At 43.4% G+C, this 23781-nt stretch overlaps 1 protein-coding gene across 1 annotated transcript in view; it reads right to left on the reverse strand.

Annotated features, from left to right (window-relative positions):
- The window catches only part of KBTBD12 (kelch repeat and BTB domain containing 12), a 1008581-nt gene that overhangs the window by 851562 nt on the left and 133238 nt on the right, over nt 1-23781 (reverse strand). The window contains exon 2 of the mRNA XM_069643368.1: nt 14165-15345. Coding sequence (XP_069499469.1) covers nt 14165-15234 — 1070 coding nt within the window. The 5' untranslated portion in view covers nt 15235-15345. The remainder of the gene's footprint in view (nt 1-14164; nt 15346-23781) is intronic.

A 23781-nucleotide genomic window follows, 5' to 3' on the forward strand; every position in this document is an offset into this window, starting at 1 on the left:
CCTACAGAGTTCTTTGGTCTTCTTTTTAATTTACCAATGGAGTCCAACCACAAACTGCTCTTTCCTCATGCGGTCTGGAGTGGCAGAGGGTTACATGAAGTAGGTTTCTACTTCTCCGACTAGGCCGCATCTCAGGCGTGTATGCTGCCCCGTCCAATGTGATTCAGAGAGTCTCTTCCTTCTCTTCTTTTTGTTTCCCCGTTGGTGTTGTGTTGTGCTCTCTGCATGATTTTTACCACACAAGTCCACCTACGAGTGAGAATCAAGTGGAGTGTTGAAGAGTGTTCAATGACAGTTGACAGATTCATTAAATGGTTGTCAACCTTCACCGGTGTACTTGTGTGTGTGTTTCTCTCTCCCTCTCTTGCTTTCTCTCTCTTTCTCTCTCTCTATCTTTAGCTTTCACTCTCTTTATCTCTGTCTCCCCCTGTCTCTCTCTCTCACTCTCTCCAGGAGTTACGCTCTTCTACATACAACCACAATCCGTTTATTTCTCTACAAGGACAAGCTACACTGAAACTTGATTTCCTTTTCCTCACTCGCTTTGTTGATTCTTTTAACTTTATGCAGCACTGTGACAATGACCATGATATTGAAAACTTGTAAAGTAAAGTAAGAAATAACTTTGAGGGCGGTTTTCACAACTCCATGAGGATGGAGTGATATGGAAAGGGAACTGAAACAGAGTGGGCAATTAGGCGTCTATTAGGAAAATATGCACTGGGCGGCGGCCTGCTTCCAAGCAGTTCATTACCTTCCACTGCACAAACTCTACCTGTCAATCACTTTTCTACATTCCAGAACAGGGAATGTGGAGGCCGACAGAGTACCGAAGATGAAAAAGCACTGTGCCCTTTACACAAAACAAACCCAAAAAGTGGAAAGCTTACTAAAGGAAACATATTGGCATATTAATCTAAAGCTACCCAACATCTGAGAAAATGAGGAAATAAGCACACAAGAGCAAAACTCTGCCTAATATATTGCTACCTGCCATATGTTCTCCACAAATCATACGTGGAGGGAGGCTACTTAGAGGTTCTTCTTATCTCTCCATATTCAGACCCCCACAGTTACCACCCACCTCAGCCCTGGACGTACTCAGATCCCTGTTGGACACTCATGACTCCCAAACATTTAATTTCAGGTAACACATACAGAACCCAAGCAGCCTTGTTAAAACCATGTGCCTGATGGCGAAACGTTCCCAGTGTTTCAAAGCTGCAACAGAAGTCACACTTTTCCAGCATCCAGGGGTAAATCCCATTGTCCTGAACATACTAATTAATAAGGAAATACATTCATGTTGTGATCCCAGCAGGAATCATAGACTCCGGCAGGGTTGTCCAACTCTTGGCCTCGAGGGCCAAATCCGTGTTGGGTTTTCAGGATAACCCTCATTAATATTCATGACACACATTTGCTTACAATGATTCCAAATGTATGCACATTTTTCCTCATGAATATTAATGAAGGATATCCTTAAAGCTCATCAGGATCCCGGCCATCAAGGCCTGGAGTTGGACAACCCTGCGGGCCTAGCCCTTACGTTGACTCTCTACTACTGAGACCATGGTAGGATTGGACTTGGGTTCTCATCCGTCTGGTCTCCTTGAATCGATTGCGGTTGCACAATCATGCTGACGCAGTATGCTATTTTGCACTTATGTTCTCATATTTGGCTGGTAGCATGATGGGTAGCTGTATGTTATTATATCATTATGTGCACCGCGAAGGACGACAAGGACTGTTGACTGTGGTGAAGGCTGCTGGAAATGCTGCTGGTGTGAACGCAACATCGCAGGTCTGATTGTAGCGTACAGCGTTGCGACGAACGAATGAGAGTGGAAGGAGGACATCTTGTAACGCAACACAGGAAGCTGCCTGGAGGCAGCTGCTATTGGTCTGGTGTGGTGTGACACTCCCCCGCTAATCCACCCACTTGCTATAATTACCCAAGGTGCAGCGCACCTGCGCGCGCACCGTGAAGGACGACAAGGACTGTTGACTGTGGGAAAGGCAGCTGGAAACGCTGCTGGTGTGAACGCGACAGCGCGTGTCTGATTGTAGCGTACAGTGTTGCCGACGAACGAAGGCGAGTGGAAGGAGGACGTCTTGTAACGCAACACAGGAAGCTGCCTGGAGGTGAATTGTGAAAAGACTGGCATAGACTGTATGCAGAGAGCGTGTCAGTTAATAGCCACGAGTGTGTCAGTTAAAAGGCACTTAACGGACTGCCTGATTACAAGCATACCTACGATTTGATAACTCTTTGCTTTTCTATAGGCAGCTGCTATTGGTCTGGTGTGGTGTGACACTCCCCCGCTAATCCCACCCGCTTGCTATAATTACCCAAGGTGCAGCGCACCTGCGCGCACACCGCGAAGGACGACAAGGACTGTTGATTGTTCACTGTTAGCTGTTAGCTATAACACGATAGCTATTCCTACTTTAGAATATATTTGAACAGAATTCAGTCTAGGGCTAGTGCAGGTAAGGAAAAGAGGTAATTTTTTACTTCGGTTGCGAAAAGTTTGTATCGTTGTTAAAAATGAAAAATAAGAAATCTAAACTGCCAACTGTCATGAAAGACCCACGGGCGGACTTTTTTGTGGCAGTATCCACGCGCAGAGCTAGCTTAGCTAGGGCTGCGGCTTTACCACTCCCACCGCAACAACCTGATAAAGAAGAAGAACTAATTGCATGTGCTATTAACTGTCCAAATATCTTGAAAATAGGCGAGGATAAGGGAATTGAGTTACAACTGAACGTTAATGCACAATCCTTGTTTGCTGAAGAATTAACTGACCTCTCGCAAAAAGAGGTTTTGAAAGAATTGTGGTCTGAATTAGCTAATAAACAAGGGGAAGGAGGCTCAATTGAGCAATTGGATGACGACACCCCTAACGTATTTAGAACAGCTGACTTAGAAACATTTCAACCGGACAATACTTCTGTTTCAATAGTCTCCAATAGAATGGACTCGAATAATGAGTTACCTTTGGACAAGTCTGACAATACTGATATTTGCACACTGATGGGGATTTTTAATCACTTAATTTTAAGTGAATTAAAAAGACAAACAGATCTACTATTACAAATTAACATATCTATCCAGCAGGTACCGGCTAAGCTTAATGAAATCTTAGCTAAACCAGTAATAAAACCGGCAGCAAAACCTGCAACCAGTAAGAAGCCAGAAGACACTCTTATGAATTCTGAAAAAATATCTAATCCTGTAGCTATTGTGATAGAAGACTCGCAGAAACAGAGTAACCCAAATAAAACAAACTTTGCGGGGTCAAAGACTACGGTATTAGCAACTGAAATTTGCCTCCATCCAAATGTGGAAAAATTAGGAGGAAAAGTAAATATATCAAAACAGGAAAAAAAAAGCTAGCACAGATGCAAAATAAAAATAAAAAACATTTCTAAAACATCGCGTACATTTTTAAGAGATGTGAATTTCAAAAACATGATAGAAACTGAAAGGCAAGATCTGATAGGTCCGGACAAGTTTAAAATTGTGAAGAAACACACAGATATGGAAGAGACCACTAGTGTAAGAGGTGAGGAGGCTAAAGCTAACCAACTCTTGCAGCAGGAAGTTTATCATGAATCTGAAAAAACCATCTCTGAAACTATGAAAAAAAAAGAAGGAATCCTTAGATATCGCATCACAGCTGTCGTTGTTAAAAACTGGCATGACAGATATCTTTGAAATTTTTAAAGCCAACGCGATGATACCTAATGCAATACCGAAATCTAAAAACCCGACAGATGGGTGTGATAAGTTTCCGGTAGGTAACACTGTAGGCCCAATTACAATTTTTGAAGACTATAACACTAAACAGGTGTTAAACTCGAATATAAGTCTTAAAACTAGATCGCCTGGTGTGACTACATAAACCTCCGCAGGGTATATGTGGCAAGAAAATGAAATGCTAACTTCTGATAGTGAAATTGTGAATGCTCTTTTAGAAGATATTGGTAATAAAACAGAACTAAGCAAGAAGGAGCACATCAATAAAATCGAAGAAGTGAACAGTAAATGTGCAAATGAGACGGAAAGCGAAAAGGGTCTTAACCAACAAGACATTACTGAGATAGTAAGAAAAATGTTAGAAGAACATAATAACAATAAAAATTCACTCAAAGAAACAAAACCTGGTCTAGAAGTGAGAAATACACAAAAACCGTATGAAAATTACGAAGAGGACGATGAACTTCTAGATTTGAAAAATCCAGCCAAGGCCCAATTGCCAAGCCTAATACTTACTACGTTATTTCCAGAAGGAAGAAAGATAATCTTGAACCGCCCTTATATAATGTCACTATTTGCAACGATCCCTGCACTTGAAATGATATCCCCTGCTGAAATTGTATTGGTGGACTTTATTCATAGAAAAAGACTGGACTATGTCCGACTGGTAATTCCATCAGCGCTAGTCAGAATGTTGCTGTTAAAAGAGGCCGAAACTTTGTAATGTAAAGAGTTCGACATATATCAATTTGTTGACCCTGACCTCAAGCAAGGTGGGAACTATGCCTCATATGGTAAAGAAATGTATCCTAATTCAGAAATAGCTAAAGCATCGGATATAGCTGATATAAGCACGGAGAAGGTGGAACTAAGAGGCCTGACCCTTGCCTTGAAAAACGTAATTGAATCGCTGAAGGTTTTGGCTAAACCACTTTAGCAATAAAGATAAAGTCTTCATAGCATCCTGGAATTCGAGAGGTCATGCTCAGTTGTTATTTAACATAGAAGTAACAGATTATTTGAGTAATTTTGAAGTGGTGCTTGTTCAAGAAACCTGGGCAACTACGCAATTAGCTTGGGAGAATTATTACACTTGGCAGATACCCGCTGTCAAAGGCGAGAAAGGAAGACCTATGGGTGGTCTCCTCACTGCGTGTAAATTTACCATGGAACCCGCCAACATAAATGTATGGGCAGACCTAGAGGGTTTCCTTGCAGTGACTTGTAACATCAGAATAGGAAACACCCGTATGAATGTATGCATCATCAATATCTACTGGAACCCTCTTAAATACACCGAAATTCAATTTTTAAAAGAAATAGACACTGTAACACATAAAATTGATGGATGGAGGGAAACAAAGTCCAACAACTTTGTGTTAATGGCTGGTGACTTAAATGCTGACTGCAATCTTAGTAAGGCAGAGATTAATGAATTGCTATGGAATATAGATGGTGCAGACAATAAATCCAAATCTATCTCATCTAGCAATAAACAAAGAGGCGCAATTTGGATGAACTTTCTGGAAGTGATGGGGTTAACCAAAATTCATAATGACAAACAGACATGGCATGCTAGGGGTTTTTGCTCAATATTAGATTATCTTTTTGTAACTGACGGCTTGGAATGTTTTATGTCACAGCTAACAGTAGTAGAAATGCCTACTAGTGACCATAAACTACTTTTAATAGAAATCCCACATACAGAGAATTTGAAAAAACACTCAATCTATGATGAAGAAATACTTACTAACATCAAAGGTACGAGGATACGATGGTCTTATACCAAAACTAAAAAATGTACTTCGGTAATGTATAAAGATTGGGGATTCATGGCGAATGAAGAGAAAATTACAAATCTGTCCATAAATGGATTTACTGATTATATAAACACGATTACACAAAAAATATGCACAAACAAAGTAAGTAACACTAAAAGAAGGACTCATATTCATGTGTTTGATAACCAGACATTAGTCCAAAAAAAAGAGTTGAGACAAGAAATTCGCAAGTTGAATAACGGTACCGATTCCATATCCGAGAACACTAACCAAATAAAAAAATTAAAACAAGCATACACAAACTGGCTAATTGCTCGAAAAGTGTATAGGGACCAAACTGATGGAGAATAAATCCTTGCGGTAATTGATAGCAAAAACACTTCCAATTTTTTGTTACTGTTAAATGATACTTTGATTACGCAGAAAGAGATTCTTTTCACACAAATTAGTGAAGACATATGGAAAAAACACTTTGTAGCGTTATATGAGACGCCTTGTGATGAAAAATTATCTGAAACTTATCTGATGAGAAAAGATGAAAAGGTTATATGGGATCTGGATATATCCCCATTTTATATATCGAAGATGATTGGGAAAGCTAAAAAATCGGGAGCCCCCGGGCCAAACAACTTATCTAGTTTGATAATGAAAACGGATATTTACCTGTGGGGGGAAATTTTACATATACTGTTTACCGACATAATTTTTAACAAAGTAATCCCAGAATCATGGAAGCTTGCTATTGTGATTCCTATTTACAAAAAGGGCCTAAGGTCTGCCCCTGAAATTTACAGGCCTATTGCAATATCAGACCCTGCCTATAAGATTTTTACGTCAATCATACTAAAAGATCTGAATGAATGGATTATCAGATGTAATGTTCTTGATATCAAACAAATAGGTTTCAGGAAAAAACTGGGCACAGAATGTGGTGGTTTGGTCTTGAAAAGTTTGCAATCAAAAACTTTCAGAAAACAAGGTGCCTCCATTTTTGTGGCGGCGATGGATCTCTCTAAAGCTTTTGACCTCGTGGATCGACACATACTATGGGAAACTTTAAGAGATCTATCTATTCCTCCTCATCTTCTTGAAATGATTATAGAGTTATACTCTAACACAAAAATCAAAATTAGACTTAACTCTGAAGGGAAGTCATCCTCTGAACAGCTAATTCCGAACGGATTGAGACAGGGCTGTAAACTGGCTGCCACTTTATTCAACCTTTACGTTTGTAGAGCTGGCAAAGAAATGCAAGGCTAGGGCTTGAGAGCACCCAAATTAGGTGATACCTCCATAGAATGGTTAGCCTATGCCGATGATTTTTTACTTTTGGATTGCACCAAGGTTGGTCTGCAGAGACTCATAAATGCGTTTGTGCTGTTTATCTCCAGTATTCGGTTAAAGATCAATGCAGATAAAACAACTATTATGTGCCTGGGTAAGACTTGTAAAAATCATTTGCAGTTATCTTGGTCTTGTCAAGGAAAAATAATCACCTGCCAAAAGTCTTTTAAATATCTAGGATATCATTTTGTAGGTAATAGTTCTACGGTGATGATGAAAAGACTGTTAAGAACTAAAGCTGACAAGATTTTAAGACAGATGCGTAAATTTGATGCAAAATTTGGGAGATTTACAGCAATACCGTTAAAACAATTTTACATCATGTCATGTATCCCTAAATTGGTATACGGTCTAGAATTTTATGAGCTGGAAACTACTGTTTTGATAAAAAACTGGAAAGAGTCATCTGGAAAGGGGTTTTATACTTCATTCCCAAGAATATTTCAATCTAAGTAATCAGATATGAATTTGGTTTACAGTCTCTGAGATCCATTATTGCTTGGAAAAAAATACTATTATGGAGAAAATGTTAACTCACAAATATTAATTCTCTATATACATTAGCGGGGAAGGATGCAACAAATGTTTTTGTACAAAATTGAAAGAAGACACTGAAGAAATACTGGGGAATGCAGGTATATCGTTTGAGCTACTACTAAATAATCCGCTGAAAGTAAAAAACATTTTGAAATATAATGATTGGCAACTGACTCTTGACGCAGTACCACAATCGAAAACAACGAATCAAGTCTATTCATCCTGGAAACTCAAACCCCGATTGGAATTTTACTTGGAAAAATATCCGTCAAGAAACTTTAGAAATACTTTTATGAGATTCCGTTTTGATGTTCTTAAAACTAACTATGTTTTAAAAAGATGGAATATGTTAAAAGATGAGTGGAGCTGGTGAAAATATTGCAAAAAAGAAGGGGTTGAAGAAACGCTGTTGCACCTGCACTACTGAAGGAACGAATACAATATTTTCAGCAATTTATTAGACACCTGCACTGTGTAGAAAGGGACTTGTTATGGTTTCAAATTAGACATAATAATTCAACGGTATTGAAACTTAGAATCATAGCCTTTTTAAAGAACTTCTGTGCACTTTCGTGAAATGTTATAATAACTTTGATATGTAAAACTTGTTTTTTATGATACTAAGATTTTAGGAAAATTCAGATGATAATTTAACATTGGTGATTTTAAACTGGTTGTTTATGTAATATCTATTATGTGATTTTTGTATTTTTCTATGCGATTTCTATTTTGTAAAGGTTTATATAAACCATATGCAAATAAATAAATAATATCATTATGTTTCCTGTATTTTGTATAGTTTAGAAACTATGCCTTGCCATGGCCGTGTTGAGCTTCTGTAAGTTGTATATGTCGAGTTGGGCCACACTCGCATCAAAGGCATTTAAGTTTGTTTCCCAGCGCTGCACTGGGGGCGGGGTGGTGGATGTCTGCAAGTTGTCTGAGGAGAGGCAGTGCATGGGTGTGGCTTTTTCTTTTTTTTGCTAGAGTTTGGTTCCAGCCTGTGGTGACATCAAGATAGGAGTAGACCTCTCTGCTTTCCACCTTTGCAAGGGTGTAGGCCGAATTCATTGGCATTGCAGGAGTTTGACAGACGGTTCCATATGAGTCCTAATTATAAACCCTCGCAACGGCGAGCACACACTGCTCAACATGAGGAGATGAGCTGTGGTTACATTGTCACAGAGAAAGGCCCTTCATGACCCCATGTCTGTGTGGGGCCGCTTCCTCAGCATCACGTGGCTGCCAGTTTCACTGTAGTTGGTGTGGCACAAGAAACAGAGCGTCGTGTCCGGGCAGTGGCCCTGTCACTGGCCGATGAAGACGCATCACCCCCTTTCTGGCTAATGCGGTGGCCACAGAAGGCACAGGCTCACCACATGGATTCGACATTTGTGCTCCAGGGAAGGGCCCTCAAACAGCATCGTGGTGCGGGCGGTGCGGCAGGGCTGAAAGGGAACTGGTAGTGCCGGGGCGGGAACAAAAGACCAACCTTGAGGGTTCAGCCTCCTCGACCTGGAATCTGCAAGCTTGTTTTTTTGTTCCTGTCCTTCGGACATAGAGCTGCTATAATATGTTCCTGGCCTCTTACGTTATCACTCTGGTGTTGAAGGACAATTTTCAAATATATATTGCTGACCATTCACATATCAAATAAAAGCTACTATTAGCCGTTAAATGCAACAATGTTTGTATCTCTAACCTGCAAAGAGGTTTACTGAGGGTGTCAAGCTTTTGCAAATAGAAATGTTGTCTATAGCATAAAAAGGAAGCAGTGGTGTTTGCAGGGCTGTCACAAGGGGGGGGGGCAGAGGGGGCAATCTGCCCCTGGCCTCGCTCTTGGGATGGGCCTCGCGGCACCCCTGCACCGGAATGGAAGGCAGCACAGTCCACCCGTGTTCTTTATTGACATGGGGGAACGGTGCTGCCTGCATCTCAGCAGGGTCCTGTCTCCACAAAAAGGCATTTTTTGTTTGTATACAGAGCCATTTGGCTTTGCTACAAACCGAGAATTAATGAGGGACGGCGAGGCTCAGATGCAAGCTCCACTGCCTCTCATTACTGTGCTGGCAGCTCAGACACACTGAATGACAGGGGAGAAGACCTCTCTTCTCATGTTCATGATGCGGAGACCAGCAACATGAACATGCTGAGCTGACTGATAGGTGTCAGACATTGTGTCTAGGTGCTGGAGAGGAGCGAGGGCCCTCCGGTCCTCCCATGGCTGCGCGGGCTTGTATGAGGAAGTGTGCATGGAGGTAAGGTGATTTAGTTTTAAAACCAAGTGTGTGTACGTATATATATATAGGTGTGTGTGTGTATCTAAATTAACTGTGTATGTATGTGCATGTGTGTGTTGGTGTCAATGGTGTGTTTATTTTTATGCATGTGTGCATGCAAGGAGTTGTGTGACTGGTGGGTGAATGCATAGGTGAACGTGTTATATATATGTGGCAGCCCCCACACCTACATTTACTGGCCCAGGAGGCCAGTACATTTCGGGTGGCAGGGCTTCTCGGTTGCTTTATGGAGGTGTTTTGTTTTAAAATTAAATGTGTGTTTGTGTGTGTACATATGTGTATTTAAATTAACTCTGTATGTATGTGCACATATATGTTGGTGACAATGATGTGTTTGTTTTTATGTATGTGTGCATGCAAGGAGTTGTGTGACTGGTGGATGAAAGTGTTGTATGTGCCTGTCCCCACCCCTAAATTAAGGGGTGGGGGCTTATGGGTTGCTTTACCCAGGATGCATGGAACCATGCATCAAGGGTAAAGCAAACATAAGGGTAGAGCTAGGGACAGCTTCAGGGCCTTACAGACTTTTCAGTTAAGAGGGGCCACGGGGGACCACAGCAAATGCCCCCATGCTACCAGTCATCAGTCTTGTAACACAGCAATATGTTCCTTTTTATATTCTTCAAAAAAGGTAGCAGGCGCCCCTCTCCAGAAAGAACATGGCATGATAACCTATTCTGTGGCTTTTTCCCACTATGAGAATTCGCAGCCATCGCTTTTTGCTCACTGTACCTTTCACAGATGGGAAATATCCATTTGCATATCAGTCTTTGTCCTGCCCACAAGGGCAGTCCAGCACCGAAATACCAGGCAAACCTCCTTAGAACAAGAGTACCAACAGCAACCCCATACACGTGTTTCAGCCTTGTTGGGCCTCATCAGTTAGGTGGAGCTGTGCCTCTCTGAGCACAGTGAGCAGGGAGCCCACGTCTGGGTTCCCCTAGGTAACCCAGGGTGATCAACACCAAGTTCCTTGCAAACATTTTTCAAAAAAGGTAGCAGGCGCCACTCCCCAGAAAGAACATGGCATGATAACCTGTTCTGTGTTTTTTTCCCACTATGAGAGTTCGCAGCCATCGCGTTTTACTCACTGTACCTTTCACAGATGGGAAATATCTATTTGCATATCAGTCTTTGTCCCGCCCACATGGCCAGTCCAGCACTGAAATGCGATGTCAATTCCCTTCTGAAAAAGAGTACCAACAGCAACCCCATACACGTGTTTCAGCCTTGTTGGGCCTCATCAGTGAAGTGGAGCTGTGCCTCTCTGAGCACAGCGAGCAGGGAGTCCACATCTGGGTTCCCCCAGTTAATTCAGGGTGACCAACCTTGCAAAAAAAAATTCTGCTTTTAAGCTACGGCTGCGAACTCTCAAAGTGGGAAAAAACATAGAAAAGGTTATCATGCCATGTTCTTTCTGGAGAGGGGCGCCTGCTACCTTTTTTGAAAAATGTTTGCAAGGAACTTGGGGTCTAGTCACCCTCGGTTTCCCAGGGTCATCCAGACGTGAACCCCTTGTTCACTGTGCCAAGAGGGGCACAGCTCCACCTCACTGATGAGGCCCAACAAGGCTGAAACACGTGTATGGGGTTGATGTTGGTACTCTTGTTCAGAGAGGAATTGTCATAGCGTTTTGGTGCTGGACTGCCCATGTGGGCAGGGCAAAGACAGATATTCAAATGGCTATTTCCCATTTGTGAAAGGTACAGTGAGCAAAAAGCGATGGCTGCAGACTCTCAAAGTGGGAAAAAACACAGAACAGGTTATCAAGCCATGTCCTTTCTGGAGTGGGGCGCCTGCTACCTTTTTTGAAAAATCCTTTTTATATTCCTTTCATTCTGGGGCTTGAAATAAGCACTTTCAAATGCTCTCCTTATAAGCTGCGATTGATGAAGTCCTTCTGGCCGTCATTTCCCTGGGGTACACATAAGTATTATCACCTTGTTGCTTTTGACACCGGATCAGCCTCTTGCTGACAAAGGAGTATTTAAAGACTTTCAGTGAGCATTTAGAGCCTGATTCATGGAAGCGTTTTAGCATGGCGCAATCCCATAGGAAAGCGCTCTGCCATTCAGGCCCTTAGAGTTTCAGTTCCCTGCTAGCTAGCTGTCTCGATGGGCCCTTTCAGCTCTTTCAGTTGAAAGTGGCTTTGGGGGACACCAGCAAATGCCCCCATGTTGCTGGTCATCAGTCTTGTAAAACAGCAATATATTCCTTTCTATATTCCTTTCGGTCTGCGCCTTAAAATGAACGCTTTGAAATGCTCGCCATACAGCTGCGTTTGCTGGAGCCCTTTCAGCTGTCACTTGCCTGGGGTATACAGAACTGTTATCACCTCATTAGGCTTCATTACGCGGAGGGCGGTAAGGGGTTAACGGCGCCGGTAAAGGTGCCAGAGCCATTAACCCCTTACCACCCTATTACAAGGTCTGCTCGCGGGACATGCTCAGGACTCCTGGATTTACCAGACGTCCTTAGCGGGTCCCGCGAGCGGCCCAGCATGCTAACAACAGGCCCATCATTACAGGCCGTTGTTAGCATGCTCCCCATTCCCATTGAGCCCTATGGGGGCTCAAATGGGAATGGGGATGGACCGTGTCCAGGTTCCCTGAATTGGGAAATACCGCGCTCTCCAAGGTCGGAATGGCCCGGTATTTCCCCATTCAAGGAACCCGGACCCGGTTTTTACAGGTAGCCATGCCCTTATTAAGGGCATCTCTACCTCCAAACTCGTAATGAGGCCCATTGTCTTTTAACACTGGTTCCTCCACATCAGCCAACTTCTGAAGATTTTCAGTGGGCAATGAGTGTTTCAGCTCCGTGCTGGCTGGCCGTCTTGTGGTAATCAGCAGCTATCAACTCCTGGCTGTATTTCTTTGTCTCCATCAGTCTGTTTTCCGCTCTAAGCAATTGGGGGCCCCCAACCATTATGTTGAAATGGGCCCCAACTCATCTTCAGCCATGCCTAGGGAAAGAAAACATAAGTGTTATCGGGTGGCTAGACTGGTCTACATTGAATGCTGGCCAGTCTAGCCAGTAATAACACTCATGGGGCACAGCCAGTCTTGATATACTTTCTGTGGCCTGGTATTTTTTACTGGCTGTGAGTCCTTATATGGTAATACTGGCATATATTGGTGCAACCTGCTTGGACATGTATGGGAACAGCCAACATGAAAAGAAAATTCATACTGGCATATGTTGCGGGCAAAGGCGGCTTGAAATGCAATGGAAAATTCTCCTGTGCGCAGTTCGTGATTTACATCTATTGGGTTTTTTCCATGTGCAACCACAAGAAAACAATAGTGAACTCTATGGCTTTTTAACCTAATTTTTCAGGAAAGTGCTGTAAAATGCAGCATTTTAATTTGTTTCAAAACAATGTTGGGGCCGGAAACCCTCTCAAGCACCCCTTGTTTGGTTTGGGCTCCCTCACTGTCTCTGTCAATCCCACATAATTGGTGCAAACATTTAGGTATCTCAAGTTTAAAAATGCATCTGCCACCACTGAACATCATCCACCTGTCACTATGTATGATGTGTGTTTTAATGCGCACAAAGGGGCGAGTGCTCCCCAAAGCTGGTGTTACACACCACACGTCGCCACGCCATTTTATGCATACTTATGCATATGACACACTTTTTAGTTTGGAGTGAACTTCTCTTCAGTACAGAAATATAACTTAGCTGTAGTTGATTTGCTGTCATAATAATGAACCATGTTTGGTTTCCTCCCCACAAACTCAATGGGAGATTTCTCGCGTCTCCTGTTTGAGGTGACGCCGCTGGTCCATTGCAAAAAATGATAAGGGGGCAAACGTTTTACCCCTGGCCTCACCACACCATGTGACAGCTCTGGGTGTTTGGAATAGTATCTGTTTTTACCAACCATACACATAAGGTATTGCACACAAGTGGTATTTTGTAAATACATCATGCTGGAAATACCACACATTCACAGTAACACATTATTGTGTGCCCGTTTTCACAAACCTTTCTGTTCTGTCGTGTAGCACATACATTTCACATATGGTTCAAACAGATATAGCTGGCCCCCAAAGAGGGTGAGAATGTGAACATCTCATAATGGTCTCGGGATTGAGATGCCCACAATGCACAGAATGGTGCAATGCACACAAGGGTGACCACTGACCCTTCTGTGTATTTCTTCTCAGTGGCATAACCGTGGTGTGGACTGAATCTATGCCACCGCATTTCTATCCCTTAAACAGGTAGCAATATTAATTTCTTCAATTGCATTTCTGAAGTGACTTTACCACTCAAGTGTCAGTAACGTCATGATATATTTCTGTCGGGAATGGTGCAAACCTCAAAATGAACCCCTTATCTCGAGAAATGTACAAGTTTATAAATTCTGTTGACATTTTCCAATGTACACAATTTATTGACTTTTTAGTACTATGGATTGAGGTACACACCTACATATTTCAACATTCTTGTTCTTTTGCCTTGAAAGTTTGACAGCACTTGCCTCTCCAGCGACAATTATTTCATTGTTCTCCGTTACAACACCAGCGCAGACAAAGCCCAAGACCTCCCCAAACTTTGGGGAATGGATGAAGTAAGACTTTTGCGTTGCCGGGGCGTAACAAAAGCTGGCCTCCCCGTAGCTGCCGTGCTTGGAGCGAATGCCCAGAGAATTGTTGCCAATGCAGAGCAGAAGGCTTGTGGTCTCCATCCCATATCGAAGACTGAGCGAGTGCTTCTTGGACTGCGTGATGCATTCCAAGGCCTCCTCAATCATATTGTAGCATTCCGAGTTGCACATCACCACCGTGTTCCGCTTCCGTGCTTCCCGGAGGAAAGAAGGGTTCACGAGCACCAATCGCACTTGCTTCAATAGTTCAGGCAAGTGCTCTGCTCGGACAGTCCGGTCATGGTTCACCCAGCGCAGAACCAAGTCTAATATATTTTCTTCCCTGGAGACGTTCAGGTCATCAGATGTGATCAGAGTTAACAACTGATCAACTTCAATTGCTAATAGTTCGTCATGCAAACTTACTTCAGCAAAGTGTTGGTATAAATATTTCTTGGCTTGGTCACGCAGGTCTTCCGCCCCAATATCCTTCGCAAAATAGTAGATGCCCACACAGTTTGAGGCGTCCATGTGATCCATCATGTAAGCTTGACAGACGCTGAAAATGTCCTCCATCTGCATCAGAAATGCGGCGGTGGCCACACTCTGGACATTCCTGTTGTTGATCTGCAGCTCCGCGCTGTACATGTAGTTCAAGATGGCAGTGGCACTCTCAACCGTTATGTCATGCAGCACAACTTCCCTCTGGGTGCACTCCATCAAACCGCAGGTGAACATGGCTCTAAAATAGGGACTGAAGGACGCTAGAATGAGTCGATGGCAAGGGAACTTTTCCCCCTCCGTCACGAGGACCACGTCGATGAGTTCCGCGGATTCCCTCATCTTCATTATTTGGTCTAGAACCCGTGAGCCGTGCTGCTGCTTCCTGAGCTCTTCTCTCTGGCATTCCATGTTGAAGTTGCGAAAAGTGTCTATTTTTAAATCTTCATCAAAAAGAGCTGATTTTTTGAAGGGCTATTTGCATGTTTGATCAGTCGCGGCGTGACGAACATTCCGAGCAATCTGGAAAAGAATAAAACCATTTGAATATCAGACTTAATTGGGACATTTTGGGTTTTGCTGATGAATCTTTAAACACCAAACTTCTGTTCTGAAATGATTTCATCTGTTTCTGATAGATTGTACTTTTTCTATGTTCAGGGTAATTGCTTGATTAAATTGACTGCATTGTAACTGCTGCATGTACAATGAATGCTAAAAATATGACCAAATAAAACATCCTGTACATATATCTCTGTAATATGCTTTTGCTGCGATGCACATTTTTGTACCTCAAACAATCACGCCCCAGTGGATGTGCCGGCATCATCATTACCGTAATTCCTTGTAATGTTCTATTCACAGACATTCCACCCAAAAAACACCTGCAGAGCCATCTGCAAATATTCCAGGACATCGCAGTCAGCCTAGCAGTCAGACCAAACAGAAAAACTCATATCACCTCCACACTGCAAATACCACTCTAGATTCCCACTATTCATAAAATACTTTGTGGCCAATCAAATTCAACCTCACAAACCACAAGCATCAGGTCTCTTACCATCTTCAACCCCACAGCTCTCAGTATATGAATAACCTATTATACTATCATGGAGCACAAACATATAGGACAGGGTGTTCCAAATCCAGACCTTGGGGTCCGGATCCTGACAGGTTTTCAGGATATCCCTTATTGATATTCATGAGGAACAATGTGCATACATTTAGAATCATTATATGGAAATGTATCTCATGAATATTAATGAGGGTATCCTGAAAAGCCGAGATGGATCCGGCCCTCGAGGCCTGGTGTTGGACAACCCTGATTTCTAGGACACGCTCCACTGAGACACAAGAAGAGAACTGAAGGTAAAGCCCCTGACAATGAAAGGGTTGTTCTCATTTGGTTAAGTGAGGGTGAGCACTATTTTCAACGTCGCTAGAAAAGTATTTACATGCAAATACTGTTTCAGCAAGACAACAAAGGTATTTCAGCCATCTTGTTCACCATTGAACACACAAGCACTTCGCTAAGGATTTATGTGGTGACGTGACATTCTAGTTCCTGTTAGTGATCACAGACTTTGTGACAGGTGTTATAAGGTGACTGGTTGGGACATTCAGTGAGTTTTGTAACTGAACATTCAACATTCCAGAGTTACTTGAGGGAGAGCTTCCATCATTTATGATATCACCCTGTGGGTTTCCCACAGGTGGGAATCCTCTACAAAATTCAAAAGGAAAATCCATAGAATTTGTGTATGTTAAACTCAAGCAATAACAACAACCATTTTAAATAGGGCCAGCTACTGCAGTTTTTGCATGTGGTAATATTATGAATATTTTATGTTTTGAATATGTTATGTTATAAACATGTATTAAGGGTATTAGCATAATTGACCTAAAAACATTTGACCCAAAGCATTTGATCGAAATTTTTTGACCTTTTATTGAAAAATGTGATTAAATATATACATATATGGGGGTGGGTAAGGGTATAGATAAGGTTGAGCGGAAGTGGGGAGGGTTGTGGGGGTCTCCTCCCACATTCTAGACTGAAAAAAGGTCAAATACATTCGATCAAATGTGATTAGGTCAAATGTTTTAGGTCAAATAGACCCAAACCGTATTAAGCACAACGTTCACCGAAGTGCACCTTGGTGCTAACTTAGACAGGAAGGCAAAAATGTGCCAAAAGAGATCTGCTTTAAGTAGCTGCCTAAATGAGAGATGATTCTCTGTCACCCGTAGTGAACGGGGCAGGGAATTCCACAATTGAGCCGCAGCGATGGAAAAAGAATGGCCACCAATCCGAACTGCTTTGAAACCTGGGTCAAGAACAAGGCAGGCTTCCGCAAAGCAAAGAGCCCGGGCAGGGACGTAAGGATGAAATTTAGCCTGTAAGTATTCCGCACAGTGAATAGCCACAGGAAGCCAGTGTAAGTGGTGCAATACAGGAGAGGTGTGTGAACATCTGGCCGCAGAGTTCTGGAGAACATGGAGCCGATACAACAAAAAAACAATAATCCACAGATGACATAACCAATGAAGACTAAGCAAGTGCCCGTAACTGAGAAAGAAGAAAGGGAAGGACTGTATGTAAGCTTCTAAGTTGAAAATAGCACTCCTGACATACAGCGCTGATCTGAGGTTCCGCAGTCAGAGAAGCAGATATCTTAACTCCTATGTAATTCTGTACCGGCACAGGAAAAGAAAAAGGGCCCAAGGAAAATGGCGAAAAGAGGGGAGTGCAGAAAGAGGTAAAAGAGGAGGGCCCACTACCAGCACCTGCATTTTTTCACCGTTTAACTTGAGCCAGTTGTTACACATCCATTCTCCCACAGCTTGCAAGCAGATCCTAAATCTGGTCACAGTCTCAGGAAGAGAATAATGTAAATATACCAAGATATGGATGTCATCTGCTTAACAATAACAACAGAAGCCGTGAGAGAAGATGGGTTTGGTCAGAGGTTGTATATAAACGTTAAACAAAACCGGGGGGATGGCAGATCCTTGGGGGACCCCACAGGTGAGAGACGTAGGTGCAGGACAAAAAGGGGGAAGAGAGATCTGAGTGCGATCTGAACGAAATTAAGAGAACCAGGCTAAAACAACAACAGAGAGGCTCGTCCCAGCCAGATGATCAAGCAGGACTGCAAGATCAATCGTATCAAAGGTGGTGGACAGGTCAACCAAGAACAGAGTGCCATCGCTGCTTTGATCATTCAGTCGAGCCAAATCGTCCACAACAGAAAACAACACACTCTCAGTGCTGCGGCCTGGACGGAAACCAGACTGTGACAAATGAAAAAAGAAGATTCCTCAACAAAAGAGCTGAAGAGAGGGCAAACTAAAGATTCTAAGAGCTTCATTAAAAAAGGGAGGAGCGATATCGGACGGAAGTTAGCCAGGACAAGAGGGTCCAGGGAAGGTTTTTTCAATAATGGGAAAACCAAAGCATGTTTGGGGGCAGCACGAATCTGTCCAGTGAGAAATTAAATATTGACAGCCTGAGAGACCAAAAATGTAATCCCGGGCAAAATGTCTTTCAAGACAAAGAGAGGGATAGCATCGGTAGGAGACGCAGGTTTCAATTTAGAAATGGCTTCTATAACTTCCTCCAGGGTGAACACATGGAATGTAGACCAGGAATAAGGGCTAATGAGAACAGAGCCCATGGCCTGAGACTCCCTGGCCCTATGTGTAAATATTCTCTCGAATTGTAACAATGTTTTCCACAAAATAAATGGAGATGGAATCACATAGAGATTGAGATGCACAATTGGGCTCAAAACAAACTGTAGAAAGAGATCAGACATTTTTAAAGAGGTGTATAGGTTGATTAATAGATGTTTCCACCAAGCATGTAAAGCAGACACGCGTAGCCTCAGATATAGCTTAGTCATATAAGGAGGATCTCTGCTGTAAGACAAGCTTGGTAACAAGACTATAGTCCAGAAGCCATTTGCGTTCCGCTTGCCTTCGTTGAAGGCCAAGTGTGCAGAGATGGTCGTTAAACCAAGGCTAAGACTCCCAAGCCTTAGGCTTAAGTAGCTTAAGGGGGACAAGAGAATCAGAAATTGACATAAAAGCATGAACAATGGAATTAAAATCTTGGGCACCCAAACTGCAGCAACAGGCTTCCAGTTGTCCTGAAATATCATTAGAGGGAACAGAACGCCAGTTTATTTATTTATTTATTTATTTTACATTTATTAAACGCATAAAACCCTCGGGCATCACAGCGCTCTTACAACCGTTTACACACAAATATAGCAAAAGTCAGGTGCATATGGCTAGGGAGGGAGCCATGGAAAATTCCAGGTGCTTAGGCAAATAGCCATGCATTAAGAGCCTTCCTGTAGGTCCAGTAGGAGGGTTCTTCCCTTAGGTGTGGCGAGAAAGAGTTCCTTTGGTTGACTGCCACTGATGGGAAGCTTGCACCCACACTTTTTACCCTTAATATCTGGGTGGGATCAGTCTCTGGGTGTAAGCCCTTCTGATGGGTCTAGTGTACTAGGATTTTCGGAATCCTTGTGCAAGGTAATGTGGGGCGGAGTTGGATATGCATTTGTGGGTGATAGACATGGTTTTAAAGATAATTCTTTCCATGACTGGCAACCAATGGATGTACCTTCTGGCTTCTGTTATGTGCTCTCTTTTGGGAATGTTAAGAGCGGCGCGGCTGGCGTTGTTTTGTACCATTTGGAGCTTGTGTATGTTGTGAGCCGATGTTCCTGCGAAGAGGTCATTACAGTAATCTAATTGGCCTCAATAATGGCTCAAGCGACAGTGAGGCAACTATTAGGGCTAAGGAATGGTCTACCTGCATTAATTCATTTGTTTGTGTAGGCTGCTGATGAGGCGATGTCATTGACCTGTCGTGTCTGGGAGAATGTAGAGTCAAGGTACACCCCTAGGGATTTCACTGCTGTTGAGACATGTATCTGTAGTCTATCAATGCTGAAGTTTGTACATTGGGGGTCAAGATTTTTGATTACTGATGAGGGCCCAGGAGCAAGATTTCCGTCTTCTTGTCATTGAGGCAGGGCCATTGTCTGCCATCGTGGCTTGGATTGTAAGGTAGATTCTGTTTAAGGCTTCAGAGTCTTTGGTGTGGTCGCCTGAGAGGGGTAGGAGAATTTGGGTATCATCAGCATAGTATGTGTAGGAGAAGCTGATGGAATCCAGGAGATCGCAGAGGAGCTTGGTGAAAATGCTGTATAGAGTCTGGGAAACACATGATGCTTGGGGCACCCCACAAGATGTGAGGGATGGTGGGGCACAGGCAACTTTTCAGAAGGCTCTGATCTTCTGGCCAGGAAGGAGGCAACCCATGAAGTGGCTTCCGGTGAGAAGTTGGCTGCTGATGCGAGACCATGGCAGCGGGTGTCGTGGTCAACCAAGCCAAATGCGCCAATTGATCTAATAGGAGGAGGAGGGTGGGCTTGCCTTCATCTCTGATTTTGTCCAGTTGATTTCTTAGGTGTAGTAGGGCTGATTCTGTTCCGTTGACAGTTTGAAATCCTAATTGGCGAAAGGCCAAGGATGCAGTTGCTTTCCAGGTAGTGTTGGATATGATCGTAGGCGGCCCTGTCAGGGATTTTTAGCAGGAAGGGAACTGTATTCATGGGGCGGTAGTTGCTTGGGATTGCTGGGTCCAGAGTGGGTTTCTTTAACAGAGGGAGAACCCAGTCTTCCTTGATGGAGGCAGGGACTACTCTTGAGGTGAAGGAGGAGTTCATAAAACAGGTGATAAGGGGTATGAAGGCTTCGGCACAGTCCTTTATGATGGGGGCTGGGGAGTTGTATCCTTTGCATTTGGAGGGATTGAGTTCCTTGAGAATGGTAGTCACCTCAGTTTCTGATACTTGGTGAAAGTGGAAAGCGGCAGGGGAGTAGGGTATGGTGAGTGTGCAAGGCGTGGAAGGGTGGTGGTGACTGCCGATTGTTTAGCAAGGATATTCTCCTGTAAGGTGGTTATTTTATTGAGAAAGGCCTTTCGGATGTTCGCACACCAGGTTTCATCTTTGGTGAAGTCTGGGGGTGGCGGGGCAGGTGATTCTAGTCCATTGAGGATTCAGAAGAAGAGTTTAGTGTTAGAGTTGGCATCTGCAATTCGGAAGTTATATTCGGTTGCTTTGGCTTGAATGATTGGTGTCTTGTAAATTTTAGCAGCAGATTTGCATTGGGCTTTATGGGCCTCCGTGGGGGATATTTTCCAGGATGTTTCTGCCTGACTTTTCTTGGCTCTCAGTTCTTGCAGATCACAGGAGAATAATGAATTATTGTGGGTCACAGCTTTGGCTTTGCGGATTGCTGGAGGGGCAACAGTGTCTACAGATGCTGCCAGTGTTTTTAGATAGATATCTGCTAGAGCATCTGGGTTATTTGCCAGGTGGAGGATGTGGTTGGGTTGGAGACCTGACAGAAACAGTGAGATGCTATTCTTGGTAATTGAGATGATGTCCTTGGTAATTTTTCGAGAGCTCTGAGCCCATGTGGTAAGCAGAGGAGTGGGGGGTAGGCCGGTGTACTGTCTGAGGGTTGTGGGATAGAGAAGGTCACAAATGGTGGCCAGACCAGGGACATGGGGAGAAGGCGCTGATGTCTATCTTACAGTTGAGGTCGGCTAGCCAGTCAAGGGTGCAGCCTTTGACATGGGTGGGGGCATTGACGCAGTGAGTGAAGCCTAGGGCACTTAGATAGTTTGCTAGGGATGTGGCATTGTAGTCCATGTGGTCATTTAGGCCCATGTTCAGGTCACCCAGTAGGACAATTCTTTAGGTTGACTTGAGGTTAGTCTTCAGTATGTGTAAAATGTCTTCCTCAAATGTGTTGGTTGAGGTGGTCTGTAGAGAATATTGAGTAGGATTGTGCAGGTGTGGGAGATGGTAAGTTTGGCGGATAGAAGGTCACAGTTGCCTTCTAATTTAGATGTGGAATTTCTAATTATAAGGGAGTCCTTATAAAGGAGGGCAACGCCTCCTCCTTTGACGTCTTGTCTATCTGTTCTTAGGCTAGTAAATCCCAGGGGAATGGAAAGCGACAGAGCTGGGCCTGAAGCTACATGTCGCTAGGATTCAGTGATGGCTAGAATGTCAAGATCAAGGGAGGTGATGAGGTCACAGAGGTCCATTGGTGTGGGAAGGATTGTTAGGGGTGGCTCTGTGGAGAGAATCTATGGATTTGTGCTGTCTCTGTGGTTTTGGTAGTACCATGGGCAACTGAAGTGGAGTAGTGAGGTGAATGGAAAACGGTGTGGGGTGGGATTTGGGGGATATGGCAGGGCCTGTTACTGGAATAAAGCCTTCTTAGTGACATGTATGCGGTCAGCAAGCATGGAGTTCCTAATGCCACATGGTTGAGCATAGACACTGCTGGTGTGGCAGGTTCTGCTGCAGAGGCGCTGATTTCTCTGTTATGTGGTAATTGGGGCAGCATTGCAGTTGAAGGTCAGGATGGGAGTCCCTGGACGCGTACTGTGTGCCATGCTGCTGAGGAACTGCTGGTTGCAAAAGGGAGAGTAGCCTGCATGTGAGATGTGCTGGTGATTGATAGGTTGGGGTGGGGTGGTGGGCGATTGACTGTGTGTAAGGGTGGCTAGGGGCGTTGCCGGAGATGGGTCCTACAGAAGTGTGCCCTGTTTTGGTGGTCGGTTGAACAGATGGGGCAGCAAAGGCCAATGGGCTTGCCGCATGCTAGCAGCAGCATTCGGAGTATAGGTGGCTTTGATCCATCAGGTTTGACGGGGAGTCAGACGTGGCTTATGCCGAGACTTAATAGGTGTCAATTGCCAGATAGATGGAATGAGGAAGTGGTCGGACTAAGGGACAGGTAGAGCTGGATGAACAGTAACGTTAGATTGAGAAGCAAAAATAAGATCCAATATTTTCCCAAAATGATGGGTAGAGCCAGTAACCAATGGGGAAAGAGTTCCTTCATTGATTGCTGAAAGAAATATGTGAATTTCTTTAGTGTCTAAAGAATCGTTAGGTTTAATGTTAAAATCGCCAATAATCACAAGATGCAAATCGGCTGCTAATTCTAAATAAGCATCATAGAAAGTAGAATCACAACCCAGTGACAATAAACAACCAAAAAGTGAATCGACAAAGTTGGAGAAACAACAAAGTGTGTAAGCAATTCTGCGATCTCAATGTTATGATTCAGGATCAGAGTGATCCCAGCAAAGCAAGAGTTAAACATAATATCAACACTGCCACCATGATGTGATGAAATACAATCTAAGTGAAGAATTTTGAAGTTAGGGGTAAAAGCTGGACTATAGCATGTCCCGAAGATTCACTGAACCATGTTTCGCTAACACAAGTAAAATCAGGGGAATAGTCACACAATATATCATAACAGTCCATGGCATGAGCCACCAGAGAACAGGCATTAAGTATAACTAGAGTTAGCTCCTCCAGGCCTAAACGATCACTCTATTCCAACCAACTGAACATTCCCACCATCAAACGGGCTCCGCGGGCAGCACCAGCTCCAAGACAATGGAATGCTCTCGCAACTACACTATGGAATGACACCTTGCACCTGTTATTCTGTAAAGCCCTCAAAACAAGGCTCTTCAACTGGTCCACACCTCACACTTAGGCTCTACATTCTGTACCTGTGTTTCATGAATGTATTATCTGCCATCGGTTCACCTGTAACCCACTGAACCGTAGAGACCCCCTCTCCTCTGTAACACTATACGTCAACCGCTGCCTGCCTGGTATTAGGTTCCCTGTAACCACGAACCACAGACAGGCTGTCATGCCTTGTAACTTATAACAATCTTGTAACAGTGCCACGATGCCCTAGGGCTGCTTTGTGCACTTTACAAATGCAAAAAATAAAATAAAATAAATGAATAATTCATTTTGATGAATAAGAAAAGGCGGGAGATCCAAGCACTTCCTCAGTGGCACTGGGAAAACCCACAGGGAATATTGGAAG

This window comes from Ambystoma mexicanum, chromosome 2p, assembly GCF_040938575.1.
Source record: "Ambystoma mexicanum isolate Mex_15411 chromosome 2p, UKY_AmexF1_1, whole genome shotgun sequence".
Taxonomy (NCBI): domain Eukaryota; kingdom Metazoa; phylum Chordata; class Amphibia; order Caudata; family Ambystomatidae; genus Ambystoma; species Ambystoma mexicanum.